General features: G+C 36.2%; 1 protein-coding gene across 1 annotated transcript in view; it reads left to right on the top strand.

Moving 5' to 3' along the window:
* TRPM6 (transient receptor potential cation channel subfamily M member 6) overlaps positions 1–25,867 on the top strand; it is a 173,585-nt gene that overhangs the window by 144,564 nt on the left and 3,154 nt on the right. Inside the window, exons 33-38 of the mRNA XM_044678581.1 lie at positions 2,578–2,643; positions 8,788–9,074; positions 9,610–9,692; positions 10,832–11,037; positions 19,729–19,780; positions 25,176–25,282. Of these exons, the coding sequence (XP_044534516.1) occupies positions 2,578–2,643; positions 8,788–9,074; positions 9,610–9,692; positions 10,832–11,037; positions 19,729–19,780; positions 25,176–25,282 (801 nt within the window). The remainder of the gene's footprint in view (positions 1–2,577; positions 2,644–8,787; positions 9,075–9,609; positions 9,693–10,831; positions 11,038–19,728; positions 19,781–25,175; positions 25,283–25,867) is intronic.

Below are 25,867 nucleotides of genomic sequence, written 5' to 3'. Positions count from 1 at the left end.
TATCCAATTTTCTTTAGGTTTTGGCTAATTCTAGAAATATATTTGTCTAAATAAAGAAAAATGAAAGATGATTTTAAAATTTAATCCATTGCATAACCAAAGACAACCAACCTAAGACCCAAGTACATGGTGTCATCTTCATTGGAGGTAGAAGAAGGACCTAAATTAGTTTCTTAGGAAGTAACTGTTAGGCATTTAGTAGGTACTCCAAAATGAATGGAGTACTAGCTTGAAGAGTGGGTTAAACAAAGTGTCTGCTGTCTGCAGAAGGAGCTGAGGCTCCTGGACCAGTATGGGCTCACGGCTAGCTGAAAAGGGTAGTCCTGAAAGCTCAGAGATCAGTGAAGAATACTGCCACACTGACTCTGTAATCACACTTGTGTTTTCTTAGTAGATGTATATGGAAGTGGTTTGCCATTTTCTTCTCCAGCTCAGGCAAACAGGATTAATTGACTTGCTCAGGGTCACACAGCTAGTAAGTGTTTAAGGCCAGTTTTGAATTCAGGAAGATGAGTCTTCCTGATTCGAGGCCTGGCACTCTATCCACTGTGATATGTAGCTGCCCACAAGCTTAATACTCTCTTATATTACACAGCCTCTCGCTTCCTCCTTCATTTAGTTCAATCAAACCAACAAGTATTTAAGTGGCTACCATGTGCCAGATGCTGGTCACTGGGATACGAATACAGTGAACAAAACTACCTAGTTGGAAGTATATCCAACTGGAGGAAACAAGTATTCATGTATATATAGAATAAATTCAAAGTAGGTAAATTCAAGGTAGCTTGCGAAGGGATAAAATAATAAAAAAAAAGAGGAAAAAGGCAGTTCATCTAAATCAGTGGTTCTCAAATTTTTTTGGCCTACTGCCCCCTTTCCAGAAAAAAATATTACTTAGCCCCCTGGAAATTAATTTAAAAAAAATTTTTTTAATAGCAATTAATAGGAAAAATAAATGCACCTGTGGCCATCACCACCTCACCCTGGATCACTGCAGCACCCACCAGGGGGCGGTGGTGCCCACTTTGGGAATCACTGCTCTAAATGAATGATATATCAACCAAATTTTTTGAGTTGCCATTTATTCTTATTCTTTTTGCATATAATATAATAATAATACATATGATTTGTTATAAATATGTAATAAATTATAATAAATATGCTTATCCAAGAGAAACAAATTCTCAAATTAGCTACGTCCAAAAATCTGTCTCATTCTTTAAATTTTTCCCCCTCCCTTCGAGCACTCCCCTTTATCTCTCCTCCCTCCCTCCCTAAGAAGGCAGGTATGATATAGTTTGTACATATATTATCACATAATACATAATTCCCTTTTTATCATGTCGTGAAATAAGACACATGTTACTTACCCTAGAGAAAAATTGGTGGAAGGAACAGAGTGAGGAATGATATGTTTCAATCTGCATTTGGACTCTGTTCCTCTTATGGTTGTGGATAGCCTTTTTCATCAAGGTCCTGGATCCTTGCCTTGTTGATAACAGTTAAATCGTTCACAGTTTGATCATCATACATTATTGTGAACATTCTTCTGATTCTGCTCACTTCGCTTTACGTCACTTCATATAAGTCTTTGTCTTTCCAGCTTTCAATCCAATCTGACCCTATACACAGTGTTGCACGGACTTTAGTTCTCTAGCCTTGCATATCTCTTCTTTGGGACCAAGGCTGGCCATTAGAATCGATACAGTGTTTGGTTTTGATTTTGTCATTGCTCTAGGAAAACAGCTCATCAAGGCTGAGTGATAAAACCGTACCTATGTTTGGAATTTATTATAATATTGTTTTCAGAGATTCGTTGCTATAGAATGAGGCTCTTTTGGTATTTTATTCATTAAATACCTTTGGATAGTCATAGGACTACGAGGTAGACTGATCCCTCCACTTTAGTGAATCATTCTGCTGCTAATTCCATTTGACTGTATTTTGGTGGATCCCAGCTTATTTGGTTCTTAGTTTAGAGTATTAACACTGATTACATAAGTCCAGTAGCAATCTAGTGCTTGGTCTGTGGCTGTAAAATTAGAAAAACTCTGCAGAGGAATAACATAACTCATTTAGACATCAATAGACTCTAACACTCTTCTGGACTTAATACGAAAATGCAGACTGTCTGTAATTAAAACTGTAGTTTTGGGTTCCCTCTGTAAAAGAAAGTGAAGTGTGCAGATCCTAACAGCAGATGTCCTCAGAGTCTACGTAGTACATCAGATTTGCTTTAAAGAAAAAAAAGACAACCAAAGTAGTAACACCATTGATTGAAATAGGTGCTAATGAGATGCCGTGTGTGCACTGGGTTTATGGTTTGGGTAGAGGAGAAATATCATACCTGCTTTAGGTCTTGTTACATAATTTCTCATAATCTCTTCCTAATTCAATAATATCTTTTTGGATAAAGGTATTTGTTCTTAAGATAATAGTACTGATTTTAGGTAGAGATGGAAAATATGACATTAGCATTACTTGAATAGATATTGGTTTGGAGACAGCTTCCTATTAAACTGGTCTGATGATGCATGCTAAATAGAGTTAAATTTTCTTTTTTTTTCTTTTTGGCAGCTGTTGAAAGGAACAATTTAATGAGGCTTTCTCAGACCATACCATTTACCCCGATACAACAGTTTGGTAAGTTGCGTAACTATCATTATTTTTTGATGTTTTGAGAAATTCTGTGAACTCAACAGAGCAATGAAGCAAACCTAGCAAGAAGCCATTTTGGATTCATTTCACTGTGAGTTGGTTTGCCACTTCATCAGATGAATAGCTTGATGACAAAAAAAAAAAGAAAGAAAAAAAAAAGCAACCCCCAAAACCAAACAAATAAAAACTGTTAACTTGTCAGGCCAGGCATCTCTGGTCTAGCTCTAGGAGCCTGTGGTAGGCCTGTAGGGAGTAAGCAGCGGTTGGGATGGGGTGCAGTAATTCTGCACCTGGCACTCCATGATTCAAGGCTTGGAAGTAAGTTGGAGAGAAAAGAACAAACCAACCATGCTTAATAAACACAGAGAAAAGCGATCAATGTCAACATGGTGAAAGCCATCAGAACTGTGAGAGAAATGCTTCGTGTATTGTTTTTTATTTGTTTGTTTTCTTTCATGCCCACTAATTGCTCTTAGCTCAGAAAAGAAATGTTGGTTTTAAAGGCTGGTATACAAGAGGAAAACAAACCCTCATTAGCCAAGGCTACTGAGACTTTGCTAGTAGAAGGCACAAAGAGATTAACAAGGTAGGATGGGCTGTTGCTTGGATATTCCTCCAGATCCAAGATTTTATAAATTTGGGCATTCCCTTTAATCATGCAGATCAAATCATCCATGCTGTATCCTTTTGTGTAATTCTTGTCCATATCCTCAATTAAGCATCAACCATAGTAATGGAAGGCCTTTATCTGCTTCTTTGAATATTTCAAGCTGTAACACTCAGGGATCTCCATTATGCCTCACAAAAGCTGCCCTTCTCTTTTTATTGCCACACACATCCTTGAAGATGTCTTTTACTATATTGATTTTGCATAAGACACCATTAGGAACATGCTGCAGACTGTTTACACCCACTGTCCTCAAACTTCATTAATCCTGTCAGTAAAATCTACACTGTCTGCATGAGGCTAAACTTGCATTACTATCCTTTCATAGCTATTAGACACTTATTCTTCTTTTTGGCTCTAAAATGGTTTTTGCTAATATTTTGTTAATATTGCCTTAACTTCTCTAGGCATTTGATCTCTAGGGACCTGTGGGAATATCCTTATGAGTAATTCAATTATTTATCATTAAGCATTTATTGAATATGGTATACTTATATTTGAATACTTTAAAGGACCTTGATTTTTTCAGTATGGTTACTCTCCTAGTTGATGAAAATCTCAATCTGTTTAAACCTTGAGGAAACAGTCTTTCTGAAATACTGTGGCTGAAAATATTCATTAGCTGGCAGCCAGCTTTTTGCTTATGATCCTGGGTAATTTTGTTAGGTTGTCTTCTTCTTAGTGTCATCCAAAGTATAAAATATAGAGATTCCATCTCACATTAACAGCATGAATGAATAGCAGCATTTCAAAGAGTAGAGATTGCATTTGTATAAATGCTTGGGTCTATTTTGTATTTTCCCCATCACCTTCCCCAATTCTTTTCCTTTTCTTCCCTATACATTCTGATCCATGGCTAAACATGTTCAGAGCTGAACATCTCTCTTTAATAGATCTCTTAAAGAATTTGTTTGGACTAGCTTTTATATGAAGCTCTAATATTCTTTCCTGCTTATTTATTTAAAAATTGTTTCGAGACTTTAACAAATATTTCTTCTTTTTTCCCCTTCTCCCTCCCCTTTCTTCCCAGAGAGCAATTCCTTGTAACAAAAACTTTTAAAAAGAAAGAAAAGGGGAGAAAAAGTTCAACAAATCTAATCAACACATTAAAAAAAAAATCTCATGTCATATATAATGTACTAGGCTTGTTGACCCGCCTCCCCCACCCCAGGTTTGTAAAGGAGCAAGTAGCCATATCTTTTCCTCTCTTTTTTGGGATCAAAGGTTGGCCCTTATAATTTCTTAACATTCAGTACTGGTTTTTGTTGTTCTTTCTGTTTACATTGTTGTAGCTATTAGATTTATTATTTTTTGCATCTAGTTGCTTCAGTTTGCATCAGTTCATATAAGCCTTTCCCTATTTTTCTCAACAATATTATATCTTATAGCAATATTATTATATAATTATAATAAAATAGCAGTATTATTCCATATATATATTCTTGTGGCTCTTACATATGTTTCTTATATATTAGTGTAAAATTCAAGTAGAAACAGGGGACGTACATAAGGATTCCTGTGAGCTGCATATTGACTTAGAAAACCACATATTAAACTTATAGAAAACTACACATTAACATTTTTTAATGCTTTATTTTGTCTTAAATTATTTCATTAAATATTTCCTAGTGCAATTTAATCTGATTCAGGGTTGCCCTTGGAAGTATTGTGAACCTAGTCTGACACTTATGTTTTCCAGCACAATACTATTTCCATATTTGATTCAAACTCTACCACTTGATTAGTTATTCCTTAGTTTATGGATCTCTAAAAATTAAGACTGAAAATTTAAAGAAGTGCTGACATTTTTTAGATAGAACTTTTTCCAGATAGAAAGTGTTACCCTTGAGTTCTGAGTATCTATACTGTATCTATCAAGTTCTTTTTTATTCCTTTAAAATTTAATCATATTTCTGCAATTAATCAAAACCCCCTACCCTGCCATTGGAGAGAATGAAAAATCAAAATCTTTTAAACAAATATGCAAGGTCAAGAAAAACACATTCTTGCACTGGCCACATCCAAAAATTATGTCTCAATCTGCACCTGGAATCTATTATCTTTCTGCTAGGAAATGGGGTCGTGTGCCTCATCCTTGGTCCTTTGGAATTGTAGTTGGTCGTTGCACTGATGAGAATTCTTAGGTCTTTGAGACTTGCTTATCTTTATAATATTGTTTTTATATAAATTATTGTTCAGGTTCTGTTTACTTCATTCTATGTTTGTCTAAAGAAGTCTTCCCAAGTTTCTCTGAAACTATCTTTTTCATAATTTTCCTGCAAAGCATTCTATTACTATTCATACAAAGGATTTTTTTCCCAGCAAATTTTATAAATCTTAGTCTTTTTAAGATAGTAATTAAGTAAAAGAAGTATAATAGGTAGAAAAATGATACTGGGAAAACCTGGGTTCCAATAATTTCTTTCTCATATATATATGTGTGTGTGTGTGTATATATATATAAATATAATATAAACACACTCATACATATGTAGTGTTATAACTATATAACTATAGTTATATAGTGTTACCCTGGTCAAATCACTTAACCTTTGTGTATTCTAAGTCAATTCTATAAGACCATAAGTTGCAGAGCACATACTGACATGCAGTGATAAAAGGCTTTTTCTCATCTTGGAATTCCCTTTACCAATGAAATCACATGTCCATTATCTCTCCTCTTCTAACTGAGCATTGCTGCTTTAAGACAAAAACAAACACCCATGAAAATAGATTTAATATTTTTCTGTTAAACAGCAGCACCATCTACATGACATGGCTTACTGGCTCATGATATTGATTTTAAGGAAAATCATTGGTGTCCAGAATTAAGAAAGAAGAGACAGGAGCTTTTTCAGTATGACTAGAAAGAAAGATGGGCTGGTCACATGTTAAGAAGCAGCTAGATAGTATAGTGTATTCAGCAATGTTTTCTTGGGGTCAGGAAGACGTGAATTCTAATTCTGCCTCACTCACTAGCTATGTGACCCTAGACAAATCTTTTTTTTTTTTTTTAAACCCTTACCTTCCGTCTTGGAGTCAATACTGTGTATTGGCTCCTAGGTGGAAGAGCGGTAAGGGTAGGCAATGGGGGTCAAGTGACTTGCCCAGGGTCACACAGCTGGGAAGGGTCTGAGGCCAGGTTTGAACCCAGGACCTCCCATCTCTAGGTCTGACTCTCAATCCACTGAGCTACCCAGCTGCCCCCTGGGCAAATCTTTTAATCTATATTTGCTTTAGTTTTCTCGAATGTAAAATGGGGATAATAGCACCTATCTCCTAGGGTTGTTGTGAGGATCAAATAATATTTTTGAAGCACTTTTTAAACCTTAAAGCATTATAAACTATAGTTTACTAATACTACTACTATATTATTGTTATAAGTAACTGGTGGTCAATCCATGTGCTCCATTATTATACACATAATATCCTGAGAAATTTTCCAGCACATTATTGGGTAGACCTCATGGCAAATTTATATGAGGATATGGACAACAGGAAAGCATGAATGGGAAATATATTGAGCAATACTCATATTGATGAGATCAGAGATCCATTGACATATTGGAGTAGTGAAGATCTCCACCTTTTCTAGGCTTTTCTTTGGCTGACAGAGTCAGTATAGTATGAGGGAAGCTGAATTAGCTCTGGATTTAGAGAACATGGGTTTAAATCCTTCCTCTTTTGCTTACTACCTGTGTGACATTGGGCAAGTCTTTGTGTCTTATTTTCCTTATGTATAAAAATAAGTAGTTTTAATTACATGGCCTCTAAAGAGGTCTCTTCTATCTCTATTTCTCTGATCCCATGGCCCTATGATAATTAATTTGTTGTTTGGCCTTGTACTCTTAAGGCTTTTTAACTTGGTTGAATGGATCAGTGTTTGCATTCTTTCAGTAGAATCCTCAAGAACACAAGGTCACTTCTATGATCCAAAACACATTTGAGAGGGATGTGAGGTGGAACAGTTCTTTATACAAATAATGGAGGATTGGTTTAATTTCTTTTAAACTCAAGGGGTAGGATAGAATCATAAGATGAAATGCCAAATGATCAGATGTCACTTGTACCATTTATTTTTTTCTTTTAGGAAACACTCAACTTTAACAATGAACTATCCCAAAACAATTAATTTTCTCCATATTCAGTTAAATAACTCAATTTACATCGTAATCTAGTATTAGAATAATTAAAACTCTCTTTTACTACTTAAGTACAAGAAATCTGGAATTCTGATATCCCAACTGAAAATGAGAATAAAAATATTTTCAGCACCTTTAGTCTTTATTTGTTCTAAAATAAATATTCTTTAGTCTTTATTATTCTAAAGACTCTTTATCATTATAAGTCATCCAGGAATGCCTTCCTTCCTTCCTTCCTTCTTTCCTTCCTTCCTTCCTTCCTTCCTTCCTTCCTTGCTTCTTTCCTATTTGCCATGTTAGACTTTACTTCTGGCCTATTTTTGTATGAAAACATCACTGTGTCTTACTGTCACATGTAATTTTCCTTGATGAAAGGGTAACAAAAATGGTGTCAAGTACAGTGTTTCTTGATGTTTCAATTGTTTTTAAGTGTGGGATATTAATATATCTATTGTACCATGCTGCTGAATTAGTGTTGTTAGGACAAGCACTTGAATTGTTTTAGTTGTTTTGTGATATATTATTCTGAGCCCAGGTCACTAATGATCTTTGTGTCTTCTGTAGAGATAACTGGCTGGCTGCAGTTAGAATTGTGGTTGTTGACTGTGAAAGTTATTTTCTTCAAGGGCTAAAAAATTTTTTTTAATTAACAAGCATTTGTTTTCTCTCTTCCTACACCCTTAAGAAGGAAAAAAGAAATAAAATATTTGAAACTCAAGCAAAATGTATACTCAAGCAAAACTTCCCTCACTGATCATGTCCAAAATTGTGTGTCTCATTCTGAATATTGAGTCCATCACCTTTCTGGCAGAAGATGGCGTGTTTCATTTCATCATCAGCTCTCTGGAATTATTTGATCCCTGTAAAGTCCTGAACTTTCAACTCTTGCCTTATAATATAGTATTCTCTAACCAAATGACCATGCTTCTCTTAGAAGGATTTCCTTTTTATTTTGAAAGAGATGAATCTATCTTAGCACTACAATTTTTTTTTCTTTTTTGCCTTACAGTACTCTAGATGACATTTGACTTTGCAGAATAGTCCAGATGTTTTTATCCTCTGGTGTATTTGTCAATTTTTTGTTTCTTTATTTTTACTGAGGATCTTTTGAATGAGAAATGGCAAGATCTAGAAGCTTTTCTGAGGACAGTGTTTCCTTAAGCAAAACTCCAATTATAAGTTATGATTTCACTGGGATAAATTTGATATACAGTAATATTTTACTACCATTGGACTGATTGAGTCTTCTTTTAAACTCTAGTAATACTAGACAAATTCTTTGATGTCTCACCTCCATCTCCCTGCTCCCTCTGTCTGTAGCTGGAGAAGAAGTGACCATCTACAAGCTAGAAGAGAGTTCTCCTTTGAGCCTTGATAAAAGCATGTCCTCCTGGTCCCAACGTGGAACAGCGGCAATAATCCAGGTCTTATCCCGGGAAGAGATGGATGGAGGACTCCGGAAAGCCATGAAAGTAGTCAGCACGTGGTCTGAAGATGATGTGATCAAGCCAGGGCAAGTTTTCATTGTTAAGTCCTTTCTCCCTGAGGTGGTGCAGACCTGGCACAAGATATTCCGAGAACATACTGTACTACATCTATGTCTCAGGGTAAGTCTGGGTTTTGAGAGGTGGTATGCTATAGTGGGAAGAGCACTAGCCTTGGTATCTGCAGCCTTGAGTTCATATCCTACCACTGTCACTTATTGCCTGAATAAATCTTGGGAAAATTACTTAATCTCTCATTGCCTCATTTTCCTCCTCTAGAAAATATCAGGATTGAAGTAGATGGTCTGTAAGGTCCTTTTCAAGACTACATATGGGATCCTATATTGGATGTGGACTGCTTAGGGGATAGAATGGTAGACCTTTCCTGAGCTAGTGCTATCATTTCCAATGAAAAGTGTGGCCAGCTTGATTTTCTTCATTGTGAAGTTAAAAAACAAAACAAAATAAAACTTTGGTTGTCTGAAAGCAAACATTTAAGGGAAAGCTCTCTTAACAAATATCAGTTATATCAATATTTAAGAAATATCACCTAATGTTCTAATGAATATATTTAACAACGATTATTGTCCATCAGGAAGATATTTCCTTTTCAGCATTCTTGCTAAGCCAATCTTTATAAATGTATCCCATTTTTTAGGAAATCCAACAACAAAGAGCTGCTCAAAAGCTGATCTATACCTTCAACCAAGTGAAGCCACATACCATTCCTTATACACCAAGGTAAGAAAACCTCCACAGTTAGATCTGTAAGACCAAACAGGATCTTCTCAGTCTTGTACTTATTTTACATAAACCAGAAGCATTCATCAATAGAAATACTTAGATTTTGGGGTAAATGTCATACTATCCCACATTTTTAGGTTTGTTCCTAGTATGGCTATACATACATACATATGTATATGTATAAAATGTATACATATATATATATTTCTTTCCAATGTAAATCAGAATAATGTAGGGGAAAGAACCCTGTCTAGAGTCACAGTTCAAATCTTGATTCTAATTCTTCCTTTCTCTGTGACACTTTTAAGTTTTTTAACCATTTTGGGCCTCAGTTTCCTTAGTTTTAAAATTAAGAAGTTGTACTAAATGGCTTCAGAGGTCACTTTAGTTCTAGTCTTATGACATTCAATATTAAAAATTGTCATTAGTGTAGTCTGGTTTTGCCATGCAGATGCTGTTCCAGAATCTGCCACCACTGACATTTTAAAAGTCAAGGATTATGGGACTGCACCTGAGTTGGAAGTTGTAGTGGTAACTTGCCTTCCTTGATTATACTTTTTTACAAAAGTTGCCAGCTGGTACCTGAAGGAACAAGAGAAGTTGTGCAGGAAAGGTGTCTTGGTCAGTATTTGATATCTGGGAAGTAGGCTCACAAGTATCAATATTATCCAGATAAAACTCTGAAAGAAAAGTTTTCTGGCTATAAGAGTAACTTTCCCATTACCATGTTAAAAAAAGGAGCTTTGTAAGAATTCACAACACTATTTTTTATTATTTCATTTGAGGGTTCCTACACATCTGTATTCATTTAATAAGACTGATCATAATTTGGTACTGAAGACTTAACTGTAAAGTTTTATTACTACTTTTACAAGGAACTTTTAGAGCACGAAATGTAATGTTGGGGATAGTACTTATAAAGAATTGGAGGTTTCTTCAAAGTGAAAAGGAGCTATAACTTCAGAAAATGCCCCTGCTCTCATTTTTAGCTCTTCTGGGTATGACAGCTATCTTTTTAAGGTTATGTTCTACCCTCTTAACAATCTTGTATTAAATCATGGGGTATAGGGAGAAGGCCCCTTTTTTTTTGGCTTTTGTTGCCCCTTGATGGTCATCATCTTTTCCCTCCCTAACAGGTTCCTGGATGTCTTTTTAATATATTGCCATTCTGCCAATCAGTGGTTGACCATAGAGAAATACATGACTGGTGAATTCCGCAAGTTCAACAACAACAATGGAGATGAAATCTCTCCCAGCAACACTTTGGAGGAGCTGATGTTGGCTTTTTCTCACTGGACCTATGAATATACCCGAGGAGAGCTACTTGTTCTCGATTTGCAAGGTGATTGACAGAATGGTCTCTGCTGAGACTCCTCAGGAATGTTTCTAGAAAGTGAAGCTCTGATCCCTATCTTTTTGCAGCTGTGATAAACAATTCCCCACCCCTCCACCCCCCCAACAAAAAAATAGTCCAGGTCTTTTTTGTGATTGTTGCCATTGTTATGGGGTTTTAATGGTAACAACCTCTGACATTGTGTACTTTTAAAAAAATCCATTTCACAACAAATTATCTTTTTTATGCTAGACTCCTTTCTCTGTCTTTATCTCTTTCTTTCTCTGTCATTTCATTTCATTCAGTAAACATCATATCTAAAATTCCTAATTATGTCCTCCCCTCCCAACCCCACAAAAAAGTCAGTGTTCTAAGAACTGGAGATTAAAGACAAGAATGAAATACATCTTGCCCTCCAGAAACTTATATTATTTCTCCTTCCTTCCTTCCTTCCTTCCTTCCTTCCTTCCTTCCTTCCTTCCTTCCTTCCTTCCTTCCATTCATTCCTTCCTTCCTTTTCTATTTTGGGTAGGGGTTAACCACACCTTTAGAGCTAACAAAAAAAAAAAAACCTCTGATATATGTGTGTGTGTGTGTGTGTGTGTGTGTGTACATACATACATATATATATATGTCTATATAATGAATTATATATATTGAAGGTTTATATGCAGGCTTTAGAAACTTTCTAGTGATCTAAAGAAAAATGTTATCGAGTATTTTGATGTTGTTTTACTGAAGCCTTAGAATATCAAAGATTGTTACGGGTACCTTAGATAGAACTCAATTTATCCAAACCCTACTTGAAGAATTCCATTTACTACACTCCTGACAAAGTTATCAAACTCTTGCTTGAAAATCCCCAGTGTTTTGTAGCTTACCACCAACGTGGTCCATTGCACTTTTTAATAGCCCTAATTGTTAGGAAGATTTTTTCTCACGTGGAATTGAGAACTACCTTCATAGCCGGTACTTCTGTCCTCTGGGACCAAGACAAATAAATCAAAACCTTGTATATATGAAAACCCTCCAGCTATTTAGAGGCAACAATTATGCCTTTCTTAACCTCCTTCTCTAGGATAATTCCTTAGCTTCTTCAACTGACTTCAACTTTAATTTCATATAGTATGGTTTCCAAAGTTCTTTACCATCCTGGTATCTCTCCTGGGGATATGCTTCATGTTGGCCCTGTACTTTTCTAAAATTGGGCTCCCAGAACTGAATACAATATTCTACAAATGATATAACCTGAGCCTAGTGGGATGATCACCTCTCCTTTGGATGCTATGTCTTCCCACTTATGTAGGTTCCATCACTTTGTCATAGTATAGATTTATAGCCAAAAGGAGACTTAGAGGTCATCTGCTCCAAACTCCTTATTTTACCAGGAGAAAAGAGACTCAGGAATGCTAAATGACTTGCCTAAAGTCTCACAGATTGTAAATGGCAGAACTGAGATAGGAATCTCAAGTCTTCTAACCTCAGATCCAATACTGTTTCTACTGATGCTTAACTTATTTGCATTTCATGACATTTACAGTTTTGTGCTGCATGAAGCATGATTTCGATCTAAAGCTTTCCAACTTTATGGCCTCATCACTGTCATTTTCATAATTGGGAAAAAAGTACAGTAGAAGTTTAGAGGAGATATTTTCAGGATTTTGAGATTGCCAACTTTGCAATTCATTGTTTTTCTTTTTGTTTACTTTTGCATTTTCTCAACTGCTCATGAAAGAGAATAATCTGATTATAATAGGACACTCATGCATTTTAACATCACAGCTTCATCTAGTCATGGTTTTGAAGCTAGAAGGGATGTTTAGAGTGTAAGTTTCTCGTGAGTAGGGATTGTTCCATTTTTCGTACTTTTGTTGCCAACATAAATCATAATGCTTTGCACTTAAAAAAATACCTGCTAATTACTTGCTTAGTTAGGTATATCCTAGACCAACCCCTCTGAGGAAATGGAGCCCTATCTAGAAAGAGACAAAGAGAGGGGAAGTGACTTGCCCAAGTCACATTGGTAATAAATTGACACTTATTAAGTACTTGTTGATTGATTGGAGATCATTTACTACAAACCTCTCATTTTATAGAAGAGAGAGAGAGAAACAGAGACACACAGAGAAAAGAAATTACTTGCCCAAAGACATATTGGCGATAGGTAGAAAATAAATACTTGTTGATTGATTGACTAGGGATCAACTTTCTCATTTTATAGATGACAGAAAGAGGGATGGAAGAGGGAGAGAGAAATACACAGACATAGAGAGACAGGGAAAGGAAAGGACTTGTTTAATAGGTCACATACATTATAATTAGCTATGTTGAGATTTAAATCCAGGTCCTCTGATCTCAGACTTGAAATATTCCCACTATAGTACACTTTTCCATGGAAGAATTGCTTTTCTCAAAATAATATATCTTCAGATTTTCCATATATTCAGGGAATGACCATGGTGTACTCTTTTGAAGTATCCTAATCATATTGCAGTCTCTAGAGATGTTTGCTCACTTATGGCTCTCCCTAGCTTCCTACAGTCCTGGTTTCAATAGTGAATATTATTAGGGGCCTGTTGGTCAGGGAGAGCTAGCATTAGACAACAATTCATTATTGACAGTGCTTGAGAAGACTTAGAAAATCTTACCACTGAGTATTGTGCCAACAGATATATAGCCTCATAATCCATAACATGTGTAATTATATTTATTGAAAGTTCTCTTGTTAATGAGAAATATACCTTCTAGCCTCAAAAACAGTATAAAGCCCCCAAAAGTAATATAAATGAAGTTAAAACAGGGAAGCCAATTCAAATTTTAAATGAGTATTTGATCTATCAAGCTCCCAAACACTAATGCCCAAGGCATCTGTTGCATAGCTCAAATTTGAGAGGTTAATGATTTTCATCTGTATTTGAATGTTCATACTTTGTGTTTGGGGTGGAGTTGGTCAGAACCAAAAAAAAAAAAAATGAAAGAAGAAAGAAATAAAAGAAACAACCTCCAAGAAGCAAAACAAAACCAAACTTTAAGGAATTAATGATGACTCCAGTGTGTTTTATATTCCACTTGAATAGTTTTTTGTTTAATACTGTTTCTGTTTGGGGATTCCATGTCTCTTAGTAATCCAAAGTGACTTTAAAACAACAAATGCTATGATGATAGTATTAAGAAAAAAGAGAACTAACTTCAAAAAAAAAAGAAGCTTTTCTTTTATAGGACAACTATGTCAGTTATAGAAATGAAAAAAAAAAAACAGAACAAAACTAGGTCACCCCAAATAAATTGTCAAAACATCCACCTTCAGTGTAACAGTTAAACATAACATCAGAGATAAACATGAAAAAGAGATGCCCATTTAAAATTTTTGATTTGCTGGTAAGGAATTAATTAATATGTGGAGGAATCTATATATCTTTCAAACTAGATAAATGAGGGCAAGTGAAGACTTACTAATTATTTTTCAGATCAATAAAAATACTTAAAATGGTCTTGGGATATTGTTTTTTTTTTCTAGTTGTATGCAAAGCTAGCTCCAATGGGGTTGACCTGTTGTCACATCAATGTGCTGATTAAGAAAAGTTAGCCTTTATAAAGGATCTACTATGTGCTAAATCACATTAAGTCTTTGGAGAGTAGCTTTGAAGTCATTAGAAGACTTGGCCCAGGCTGATGTTCCAAGGTGTGCCTGTGCTGCTGGAAGATCATATCCACTGGAAAGCAGTAGAGTTTTCTAGTTATTTTGGTGTGGGGTACGTTGATGGAGTAAGGGATGCCCACTGCTTTGCTAAGGGAGTAGGAGAGATGATATAAAAGAAAGGACAGTTTCATCTTCTGCCTTCTTGTACAAGTAGCAATGCCAGTCAGATATTGTACAATCATGCCCAACTGTGGGAAGCTGGAATCCACAAGGACTAGCTTACCAAAGTTAATGATCTGTTGCCTTGACTCCATCCTGATTGAAATATCCTGCCGTTTCCAGCCTTTTTGCATTTAAAAATCAAATAAATGAGGGCCTGAATCATTCCGATTACACTTGTGATCCAACATCAGAAGCTTAGCATGCTCTGAAATGGGAATTAAAACAATTGCATTTCAAATAACACTAGTACTTAGCATTTATATAGCTCATTTTATTTTCAAAGTACTTTGTGGTTATTAATTTGTTCTCTCACACAGCACTCTTCAGAATAGGTCAGTGGAGTTTTTTCTTTTTTTTCCTTTTAAACAGTAGGAGAAATTTAGCCCAGACAGATTTATTGAAGACAGTGTATGGTAATCACGTTTAGAATTCATGGCTTAGGTTCCCTTGGGAATGTGCTCCATGTTGTTCTCTCATAGATCATAGATTTAGATCTGGAAGGGATCTTGGAAGTCATCAAATCCGACCCCTCCTCAGCTCTACATATAAGGAAACTGAGCCACAGGAGCAGCCACAGGGCGAGTCTGAGGGAGATTTGAACCCAGAACTTCCCGATTCCAAACTCAGCACTTTATTCCTTTTACCAGACTATCTCTTAGTTGAAAAGCATTTCTTCTGATCTTGCTATGTGGCAGGTCATGTACAATTATGTGCTGTGGATAAAAAGAAAAAGAAATCATGAAATAGCTCCTGCTATTCAAGGAGTTTGCATTCTATCAGTGAGATTCATTCTTCTTCATAGTTTGCTTTTAGAGTTATGAATAATCTTAATAGCAATCTTTTTTTTTTCCCTATGACCTGCAAATATTTATATGCGGAGTTGTGTAGGTGAAAGAGTTCTACATTTGGAAGAAGAGGAGTTGGATTTAAAACCTGGCTCTGTTACAACTCCTTTGTGACCTTAGGAAGTTACTGAGCTTCCCTGGGCCTCAGGTTTCTCCTCTGTAAAATGAAGGGGTGGAAATAGGATGCCTCTAAGGTCTCATCCAGCTCTAGCTAAGCCATCCAACTTTCATAAATCTGAACCTCACTGGGCCTCAGTTTTCTTATATGTAACAGGAGAGGGAGGAATGAATTGGACTAGATGACCCTTGAGGAACATTCTTGCTTCAGATTTATGATCTTATGAAGGATAAAGGCAGAACCAATATGCTGAAATAAAGTTTACCTATGTGGTGACATCTTTGTTTCTATGTTGGACCACAATGATGACACTAGCCTAATGATGCTTACTCAACCATAAGTAATCCTAGAATAAGTTGCTTAGAAGACATTCCCAATTTGTGATTTTATTTTGTCCTATATTTAGGATGTCGTTTCTATTTTATTGTTGAACAGTTGTTTTAGTTGTGTCTGCCTCCTTGTGATCCCATTTGGTATTTTCTTGGCAAAGTTACTAGAGTGGTTTGCCATTTCCTTCTCCAGTTCATTTTAGAGATGAGGAAACTGAGGTAAACAGGGTGAAGTGACTTGACCAGGGTCTCACAACTAGTTAAGCATCATGGTGATCCCTGATTCCTAAAAATATACACAGTAGTATATAAAAGTATATGGCAGGTCTTGTACAATTATATTGCTGTGGTTATGCAGAAAAAAGGATCATGAAATAGCCCTTGCCATCAAGGAATTCATTTTCTATCAGTGAGAGTCATTCAACTTCATAGTTTGCTTTTAGAGTTATGAGTAGTTTTTTTCTTGGCAAAGATACTGGAATGGTTTGCCATTTCCTTCTCCAGCTCATTTTATGAGAAAACAGAGGCAAACAAGGTTAAGTGACTTGCTCAAGTGCCTGAGGTTGGATTTGAAATCTGCAAGGTGAATCTTCCTGATTCCAGGCCCAGCAATGCACTGCATCTCCTAGCTGCCACAGTCATTTATTTTTGTATAAATATTATTAGTGTAGCATTGGGGAAAATGCACTGAATCTGGAGGAAGGAGACTTGGGCTTGAATTATGGCTCTAGCATTTAGTGCCTCTGTGACTTTAGGCTAGTTTACTTAAATTCTCTGGCCCTCAGTTTCTTCATCTGTAAAATGAGGGGCTCAGACTAGAGAACATATCTCATTCTGCTCTTCTCTAATTAAACTGACAATCTCTGATTTTACCCACTGCCAAACTCAGCTCAGAGGAACAGACGGAAACCAAGATCCGGAGAGGGCAGGTTGCCCAAGATCACACAGCTAGTATTTTTCTGATTAAAATGGGATTTGAACCCAGTGGGCCACTGATTCTCAAAATAAATTTGACCTGCTTGATAGCAACCTCTGAGAAGCTGGGGTAGCTAGCTCTTTGGGCTATTTGTCTACAATTGGAAGGAATTGCCACTAGGTGGCACTTTTTTCACCAAGTTGTATTGTCCTTCAATTTGGAACTTTCTAGATAGTAATAATATTAATAAAAGTGGGCATTTATAGACTACTTTAAGGTTTGCAAAGCACTTGACATATTCTTTCTCACGAGCTAAAGTAAAAAGTGTATAATTTTGTAGGCTATAAGAAAATAATCTCTTTTTAATGAGCCATATAACTGTGACAGAATACAGAAAGAAGAATGAGTGAGATTTTAAACAAGCAATAACCTGCTTTTAATATGCTTTTAATTTCCTAAACATGATCTCACTCAGTTAGCTAAATCTGATTTAAGTACTGGCACACTTCCCATCTAGACTGACAACTGACTCACAAGTCACATTGAAGTATTTGGCCCTACATTCCCAGGAGCCCAAACATACCGGAAGCTGCAGATGTTCAGCACCTGGGACAGTAGCTGGCATATACTAAGTGCTTAATAAATGCTCGCTGGATTGGCTTGGCTTTCTTAGGTGAAAGCTGGAGTAAGTTCCGTGTGGCAGTCTCAACTGTCAATTATCATGGTACTTGTACCCCATCTGTCTGAATGTTTTGTTATTTATTCCTCAGAATTCCAGAGCTTCTCTTGAATTCTCTTTTTTACTCTCAAAACTAAATTGAAAAGGGTAGAGCATCAAGGCTGTCGAGCCCTCTCCAATTCCTCTGTGACCCTAGACAAGTCAATCAACTTCTCTGGGTCTTTTTTGCCCGTTCAAGAAGAACTGATCTGAAGAGGGAAACCTAGGCATCTCTGCCTTTCCTGAATACTTAAGATTCTTCTCCCTGATACCCATTCCCAGTTTTCCAAATCAGTAGGTAAAGTGAGACATCAACTGCACTTAGCCTTTTATTTCTAAGCTAGACTGTTCCTTTAAGTACAGATTTCCTCCAGGGTATTTTAAAAAAATCTCCAAATGCTTTTATTTATTAAACAAAATGAAACAAAACAAAAAACCGTTACCTCCTGTCTTAGAATTGATACACGTATCAGTTCTAGGGCAGAAGAATGGTAAAAGCTAGGCAATTGGGGTTAAGTGACTTTCCCAAGGTCACATAGCTAGGAAGTAGCTGAGGCCAGATTTGAAAAATGTCTTAATATACTTTAAAATATGGAATATAGCAAAAATGAGTTTTTTTTCAAAAAGCAGACAACAGGATTGGATTCCCTATAAAATAGAGAAACCCAGCTTTATGTGGGGAAAAAAAAAAGTCCATCTTGTTTTTTACTAATTCTTTCTATTGTAAAGTTGTTCACTTTTAGAATAAGAAAGTTCCTACCACAAGTAAGGTATTAGCAGAACTCTATGAATTATGCCAGAGGTTATATAATTACCCTACACAGGATGAAGCCTTCTCAGTATTAGATTCTAAGCAGTATGGTAGAAAGAGTGTCAGAAGACCTAGATTCAAATCCCACCTCTGCTACTTATGTGATCTTGGGCAAATCACTTCGTTTCTCCCAGGTTTAGTTTCCTCATTGGAAAAATAGCAGAGTTGAGTTAGATAGGTTCTACCAGCCCTTGATCTATGGTCTTGTGAACATTTAAACTTTACAGAAATGCCCCATTCCCATTTGTCACGTGAACTCAAGGCATTATTTTACTTAAAATAACATCTCGCCGGTTTTACACTAGCAGGATGATTGTTTTTCCCTATTGTGATTAAGGCTAGATCTTTACCTGAATCGTATCTATAGGTAGTGCCCATATATGATCTCTTCTCCCGGTTCATAAACACTACATGTTACTTATTCAGTAAGTGAAAACGAGTTCCTTCTGGTGTTTAAGTGTGTGTGTATGTGTGTGTGTGTGTGTGTGTGTGTGTGTGTGTGTGTGTGTGTGTGGTGTTGATGTAGCATGAGGGGAGTTAGCCATCATAGTTCTAGGGTTAGATAAGACCTTTGATGCTATCTAGTGCAACCCTTCCATTTTCACATGAGGAAAGGGTAGCTCAGTGAGATTAAGTGACTTGCCCAAGTCACATAGTGACAGGCAAAATTAAAATCCAGGTTCACCTCCCTCACCTCCTTTGCAAATTTGTCATAGTAGTTTATTTTGTTTTCATTTATTGGGAGTGGGGCATATGTATTTGGAAGGAAAATAATCATGGCTGAAGTTTATATGGCATATCAAGCTGTGTAGTACTCTACAGATATTACCCCAGTTGAGTCACATAACTATGCTTTGAGAAAAATTCTGTTATACCCATTTTACTAATGAAGAAACCAAGGTCTCCAGGTTAAAAATGACTTGCACAGGCTCACAGGGGTGGTGAATGTCTCCAGTCTTCCTGACTCCGACTCTAGCTCTCTTTCCACTTTCTGATCAAAAGCTAAGCAATAAGCCAATTTTATTATATTTTATTTTGAAGAATTTTTGGTAAAAATGAAAAGCCTCATTTAGCTAATGTATTTTGTATCTTTTTTTGGAGGTGTTGGAGAAAATCTGACAGATCCATCTGTTATTAAACCTGAAGACAAACAGTAAGTTTCTTTTGATTTCTCTGTTGTCATTTAGCAAACCCCGAGATTGTAGTAGTTGCTAGTTTTGGCAGGGATGAGGATATAGTAATAAACATGATATGGCAGCAGGGATAGTGAGATACGAATACTTGGCTCATCACAGCTTATGCTTTTGCAGTACTTTTCTTCTGATGAAATCAGATCCTTTATGGTCTTAATTTCTTTCAGTGTCACAACCCCCAAGTAAGACTTTCAGCCCTATATCTCACAGTAAAATGATGTCCTTCTTGATAAAGTGACCTAAAATGCATTACAAAGTAATCTAGTGATATATAGGGGGAAAAATGTGCTGATTCCATGAATATGGCTTCCTCTAATGCTCTTGTACTTTGCATTTGTATCCTTCATTGAGGAACTTGGAGGCCTTTCCTTGGGTCTTTTTAATATTTCATTGTTATCAACATTATTATTATCTTCCCCATTAGACTATGAACTTTTGAGAGCAGGTTTTGTTTTTTGCCTTTGTACCCTCATTGCTTAGCATAGTGCCTGCTATCTAGTAGGCACTTGATGCTAGTTGATTGACCAGTATGACACCCAGGCTATTTATCCTTTATGCTTGTTACATGACCATCTCACCTCATTTTCTTTCACTCGTGCTTGGTATCTTTTTTTCCTTTTGCTACTTCTTGGGTTTAAATCATCATAAGTTTCAATCTACTAAAACCCTCTTTGCATTTTGAGTCTTTGCACTTTGCATCACCTGCAGATTTGATTCCTTTAAGAATACCAACTAAAATCTCACCTTTTACAGGAAGCCTTTCCCAATCTTCCTTAATTCCAGTCCCTTCCATCTGTTAATTATTTTCTATTTATCTTTTGTATAGTTCTCTTTGTATGTTGTTTGTTTATATGTTGTCTTCCTCCATTAGACTGTAAACTCTTTTAGGACAGGGATGGCATTTTGTCATTTTTTTTTTTTATCCTCAGTGCTAGGCACAGTGCCTGGCACATAGTTAGTGCTTAATAAATGTTTATTAAGTAATTGATTGTGATGATTCCCCAAATCCTAAAATATGTACAATACTATATAAAATTAGTCAGACCTTGTAAGGAGAAATCTGTAGTTGTGACTACAAATAGAATTTATATTAGAACTATTTAGTTTGGTATTTTTTGATAGAGACACATGGTCTAATTATGAAAACATGTATTTGTCTTTGGGGGAAAATAATCTATGATACAAAGTAATGCATATATGATTGAACCAGGGTTTTTAGGGGGAGAAAAAAGGAGATGGAGTCCATACCTGTGATTTTATTGTTGATGAGGAAATTTCCCTCAGTTTAGATTGGCATCGGCTTTTTAGTTTATAACCTTGTTTACCTGGGGTGGGGGTCTGAGAAGTTATATAACTTGGTCAAACTCACACAAGCTAGAATGTGTCCAAAGTGGAACTTAAATCCAAGTTTTCCATGCCTTATCTCCAATCAAATATTCTTAAGATGAAGCTCATCCACATTAAAACATATATATGCACACACACACACACACACACACACATATTCTGTCCCACCCTAACTTACTTAGAAAAATTTTAAACTCCACAGAATTCAGTTCAGAGCCCATTTTATGCCCTTGGGGAGAGTGCATATAAATTTTATTGCTTTTAGCTTGTGTAGGACTTACACATTTTTGTGCTTTTTTTTTTTTTTTATCAACCCAAAGCTTGAGTTTGAGCAATAGGAGGTAACAGTTACTTTACGGCACACATATTTCCTTTTTGATTTTGCAGTAAAATTCTTCTGTGTCTATCACGAGCTAGTTGTAAGTGTACTTTGTCCACCACGTCATCAAAATTTAGCTTCTACAGCTGTTCCCTTTTAGATTCTCTTGATATCTGTATTTTCCAGGATTTTCTGTAGGACTGGACCAGCCAAGATGATAATTGATAATAACTGCCCCAGAGCTTGTGGATTGACCTTCACTTTTTGAAGTTTTAGGTAAAAGCAGCAGTAGTGTATTACCCCTAAGGACTTATCATCTGGCATCATGGTTATTTGACTGGCAGTTGTGGAGATTATCCAACATCCATTCTATGTCAACTGGGTTGACTGTAAAATACATTTCCCTTCTTGGGGCACAATAGTTTTTCATGGAAGAGCAGTATGGTCCAGAATTAGAAGTAAATCTCTTTGGTTTATCTACCCATGGGTCTTTCTTCACAGGCAATGGGAAATGGAAAGTTGGCCAGTGAATGCAACTGAGACTTCAATCATATATCTATTACTTTGTTTTATGGATTATTTTCCCCAAAGGCAAATACATGTGTTCATAATTAGACCATGTGTCTCTATCAAGAAATACAGAACTAAATACAGGACTAAATTTCATAATTTAGATCATAAACTATCATTTTCTTTAATAGTAGGAACTTACCCACTCTATCTTCCTAAATTTCTAATTGAATTCCATTCAATTTAATATGTGCTGTAGTGGATAGAGAGCTAGCCTTAGAATCAGAGAAGACTTGGGTTCAAATCCTGCCTTTGACACATACTGACTATAATCCTGGGCAAATTGATTAACCTCTTAGTTAATTGCTCCAGGCAATACTCATATAAGTTACAAAGACAGTTGCTGATCTGTATTAATAGAGGGAGTTTCCCCATTGGAGAGTTCCCAATATCATTGAAATCACAGGTCCAGTCCAAAAAAAAAGTATACCTGAAAGGCTAGATGGAAGACCAACCTTGAAGTTAGGGTAACCTATATTCATTAAGTATTGCCTTTGGCACATTCTAGCTGTGTGATCAGAGGCAAATAAATCACTTAATCTCTGTATCTCAAGCAGCTGGGACTCAAGTGCAGAAGGGTAGCCAGCCAGTCTGCATGGCTCAGAGAATTTCTGTACCAGCATTTTCTTAAGCTGATGAAATCAAAAGTCTAGACAAAGACAAAGATAAAATCATGTGAGGCACAAGAGTGCTGGGCAGGGTTGGGGGAGACTGTAGAAAGACAAAAATGATGAAAGGGACATAGATAAATAAATGCACAAAGTTAGTCAACATAGTAATACAAAGTAATTATCTCGATGTAGAGGGCTCTAATCACTAGGTGTATGTAGTGATCAGAATTGCATTATATAGAAAGAACATGGTCTGACTACTTGTATCAACTCTTTTTATCACCTCCTTGGGTGGTGGTAGCCAAAGTTCACCCTGGTTCTTTTCTAATTTGTGATATATCGGTAACTAGCAAATGTATCTTTTGTACGCTCAGTGCTTCGTTCATTTTTGACATTTGACAAATACGAAGCGATGATGTGATGTTCTTTAGGAAGGCTATGTATAGCTGGCACTAATTAACGCTCACTTGCACGTGGAACAAAACTACCACCTGCTTTTCATATGTTAGGAGGAATATGAAAAATAGCAAGTCTCAAGGAGTGGTGGGTTTTTTCTTCTTCTACTTCTTTATCTGAGACTGTGAGGCCATAGACATGTTGCAGGATACAAGTGCAAAAGCTCTTTAAAAGTCACACGTAAGCTGCCCACTTAAACACACGTCCCCAGGGAATGTTTTAATCCTTCGGATTTATTTTGTATTCTGGTTCTGAGGCGTTTACATGTACCTTCATTAAAGATTGTGGGAAGAAAAAATATCAGCTTATGTTTGGTCACACCTTTTAAATTCTGAGAAGTAGTATCACGTATTTGGAAGTATTGCTCTGGACATAGAAATTGTAGGTATGTAATACATAAATATTCTCTAGTAAAATATTGCATTTGGGTCATGCTGAAGAGATAAACAGAAAGGAACCGTTCAGTTTCTGAGACTAAAATAGCACTTAAAGTTTTCACTTCTTAGGCATTATGATGTTAGTCATAAATATGGAATAAGTCTACTGTTTTCCTTCCTTCCTATGGAATAAATTTACTGTTTTCCTTCCCTCCCTTCTTCCTTCCTTCCTTTTTCTTTCTTTTCCTTCCTTCCTTCCTTCCTTCCTTCCTTCCTTCCTTCCTTCCTTCCTTCCCCATCCTGCCTCAATTGGTACCTCATCACAGTGATTCCTTACCATCTTCACTGATATAGAGCAATGGTTAAGAAGGGCTAATTTATGCAGCTTTGTAAATACCAGCAGAGCTGGAATTTGTAAATGAGGTTGAATGACCAAGAAAGTTAATCCTAGGTGTTTGTTAGCTCTGAATTCCCAAGGGATTTCCTCTACCTCTTTCCCTTAGAGCATGGAGGCAATATGAGATGAAATTGACATCAACCCTTAATCTGAGTTTGGCACATCTTCAGAGCAGCTGCTGTTGTTCTGCCAAAAGGAAGTGGAAATTGAGATAAATGCTTCAATACTCAGAGGGGGGAAAAAAGCCCATTTTTACACTTTTTTTTTTTTAAATCACATTCCTTAGAAGTGAAGTTTATTGTTTCCTTTTGTTATATTTTGATTCTCTCCTGCCTCCCCCCCCCCTTTTTTTTTTCCTTAGGACTTGGCATTTAAGAGCCATAATTGACATCAGATTTTTAAAATGTGTTTTTCTACTCTGCATGTCATTAAAATAAAATATTAGCTTTCATAAAGTTTCTTTGGAAGCGTTTTTGTGTTCTGTGTTCTGGGATGTCTAGAGCATCAATTAAATTTTTAAAGAATAATGGTTGTGTGGTGTTATAATTAATGAATATTGATCGTAGAAAGTACATTAAGAATCTGTTGTAATTATGTGGTGCTCTTTAAACATGCTTAATATATCCAGATTCTATTTATTATTTTGTCACTACATTTGGAATGTGTTATTTCTTTCTACCAGTGAGCTAAGAGAAGTATTACATTCCCAAGAGGGATAATAGCTGTAGAGGTTAGTACAGCGGAAGGCAGCTTTTAGAATCAACTTGTTCATAGAGCTGTTATAGCCCTTTGTTATGTATTTCTTTGAGATGATACAACTTGTGTTTTGGAAATTGTATTTGGATTTGAAACAGTGCATGTGAAACCAGTTAGTAGGTGTGTTCTAATAGCAAGACTAATTTTATTTTGCAGCTTCTCTAATGGGTACCCTGGACGAACACTCTGTAATGAATGTCATTCCTTTCTCTCCCAGGCATTCAAAGGGAGCTCTCTGTATTTTGTTTTACTATTGTGCATAGAAAATTCTCTCTTCGATCAGATTATCGTGGAAATGAATTTCACAGTAGTCCATAGAGCTCAGTACAAGGATTTAAGTGCATTTGAATTTTAAATGTGCAAACCTAACATTGTTACTTCTCTTCTAAAAGTTCTCTGTTCTTTGTTGGCTCGCACAATTTTACTGGGTTACTATGGGAGACTGTTAGGTATCTTAGAGAATCCAAGTCGGGTTCCTTTTTCTTAACCGTGATCTAATTGATATTCTGATATTTCCTCTAGATCAAGAGGGATGGTGTTTGGACCGGCAAATTTAGGAGAAGATGCAATTAGAAACTTCATTGCAAAGCATCGTTGCAATTCGTGTTGTAGGAAGCTCAAACTCCCGGGTATGCCCTCAAACTATTTTATTTTTCTCTAAACAGATATCTCTTAGAACAACATGCATAGCAGCCTGGAATTGAGTGGGAAAATTGCAATCATATTTTTGTCTCATTAAATTTTAAAGACTCAAAAAGGATCAAAGGCTAGCAATTGATTTTAATTTCTGTCAGTCTGTGATCAAATAGCATCATGTTAGGATTCTCTTCCCATGGAACTTTTGAAGAATAATTTTCACAGAGGAAACAGGGTGAGAATTTGTTGTAAGAGCCTGTACCCCTCTTCCCTAAGCCTTTTCCTCTACCCATAATTTTTTTTCTCCTTATTGATTTTTGGTCACTGGGCTGTATTATCTGAGATTTCCCTACATTGTCCTTATTTACCTGTCACACACTTTGGTGGGGGTTGGGAGCAGATGAGGGTTATGGGATACAAAAGAAACAGCATCTGTCTGTCAAGTCAAAGTGCTCTGGTATTCATTATATCAACCTGTCACTTTAAACACACATTCTATTATTTCCTTTTTGGAGTTGATATGTGACTCTGTTTCCAGTGGGGCCTTCATTGTTACCACTACAATTACTTCTAACATA

This window comes from Gracilinanus agilis, chromosome 1 (genome assembly GCF_016433145.1).
Source record: "Gracilinanus agilis isolate LMUSP501 chromosome 1, AgileGrace, whole genome shotgun sequence".
Lineage (NCBI taxonomy): Eukaryota > Metazoa > Chordata > Mammalia > Didelphimorphia > Didelphidae > Gracilinanus > Gracilinanus agilis.
This window is presented reverse-complemented; position numbering and strand designations above follow the sequence as displayed.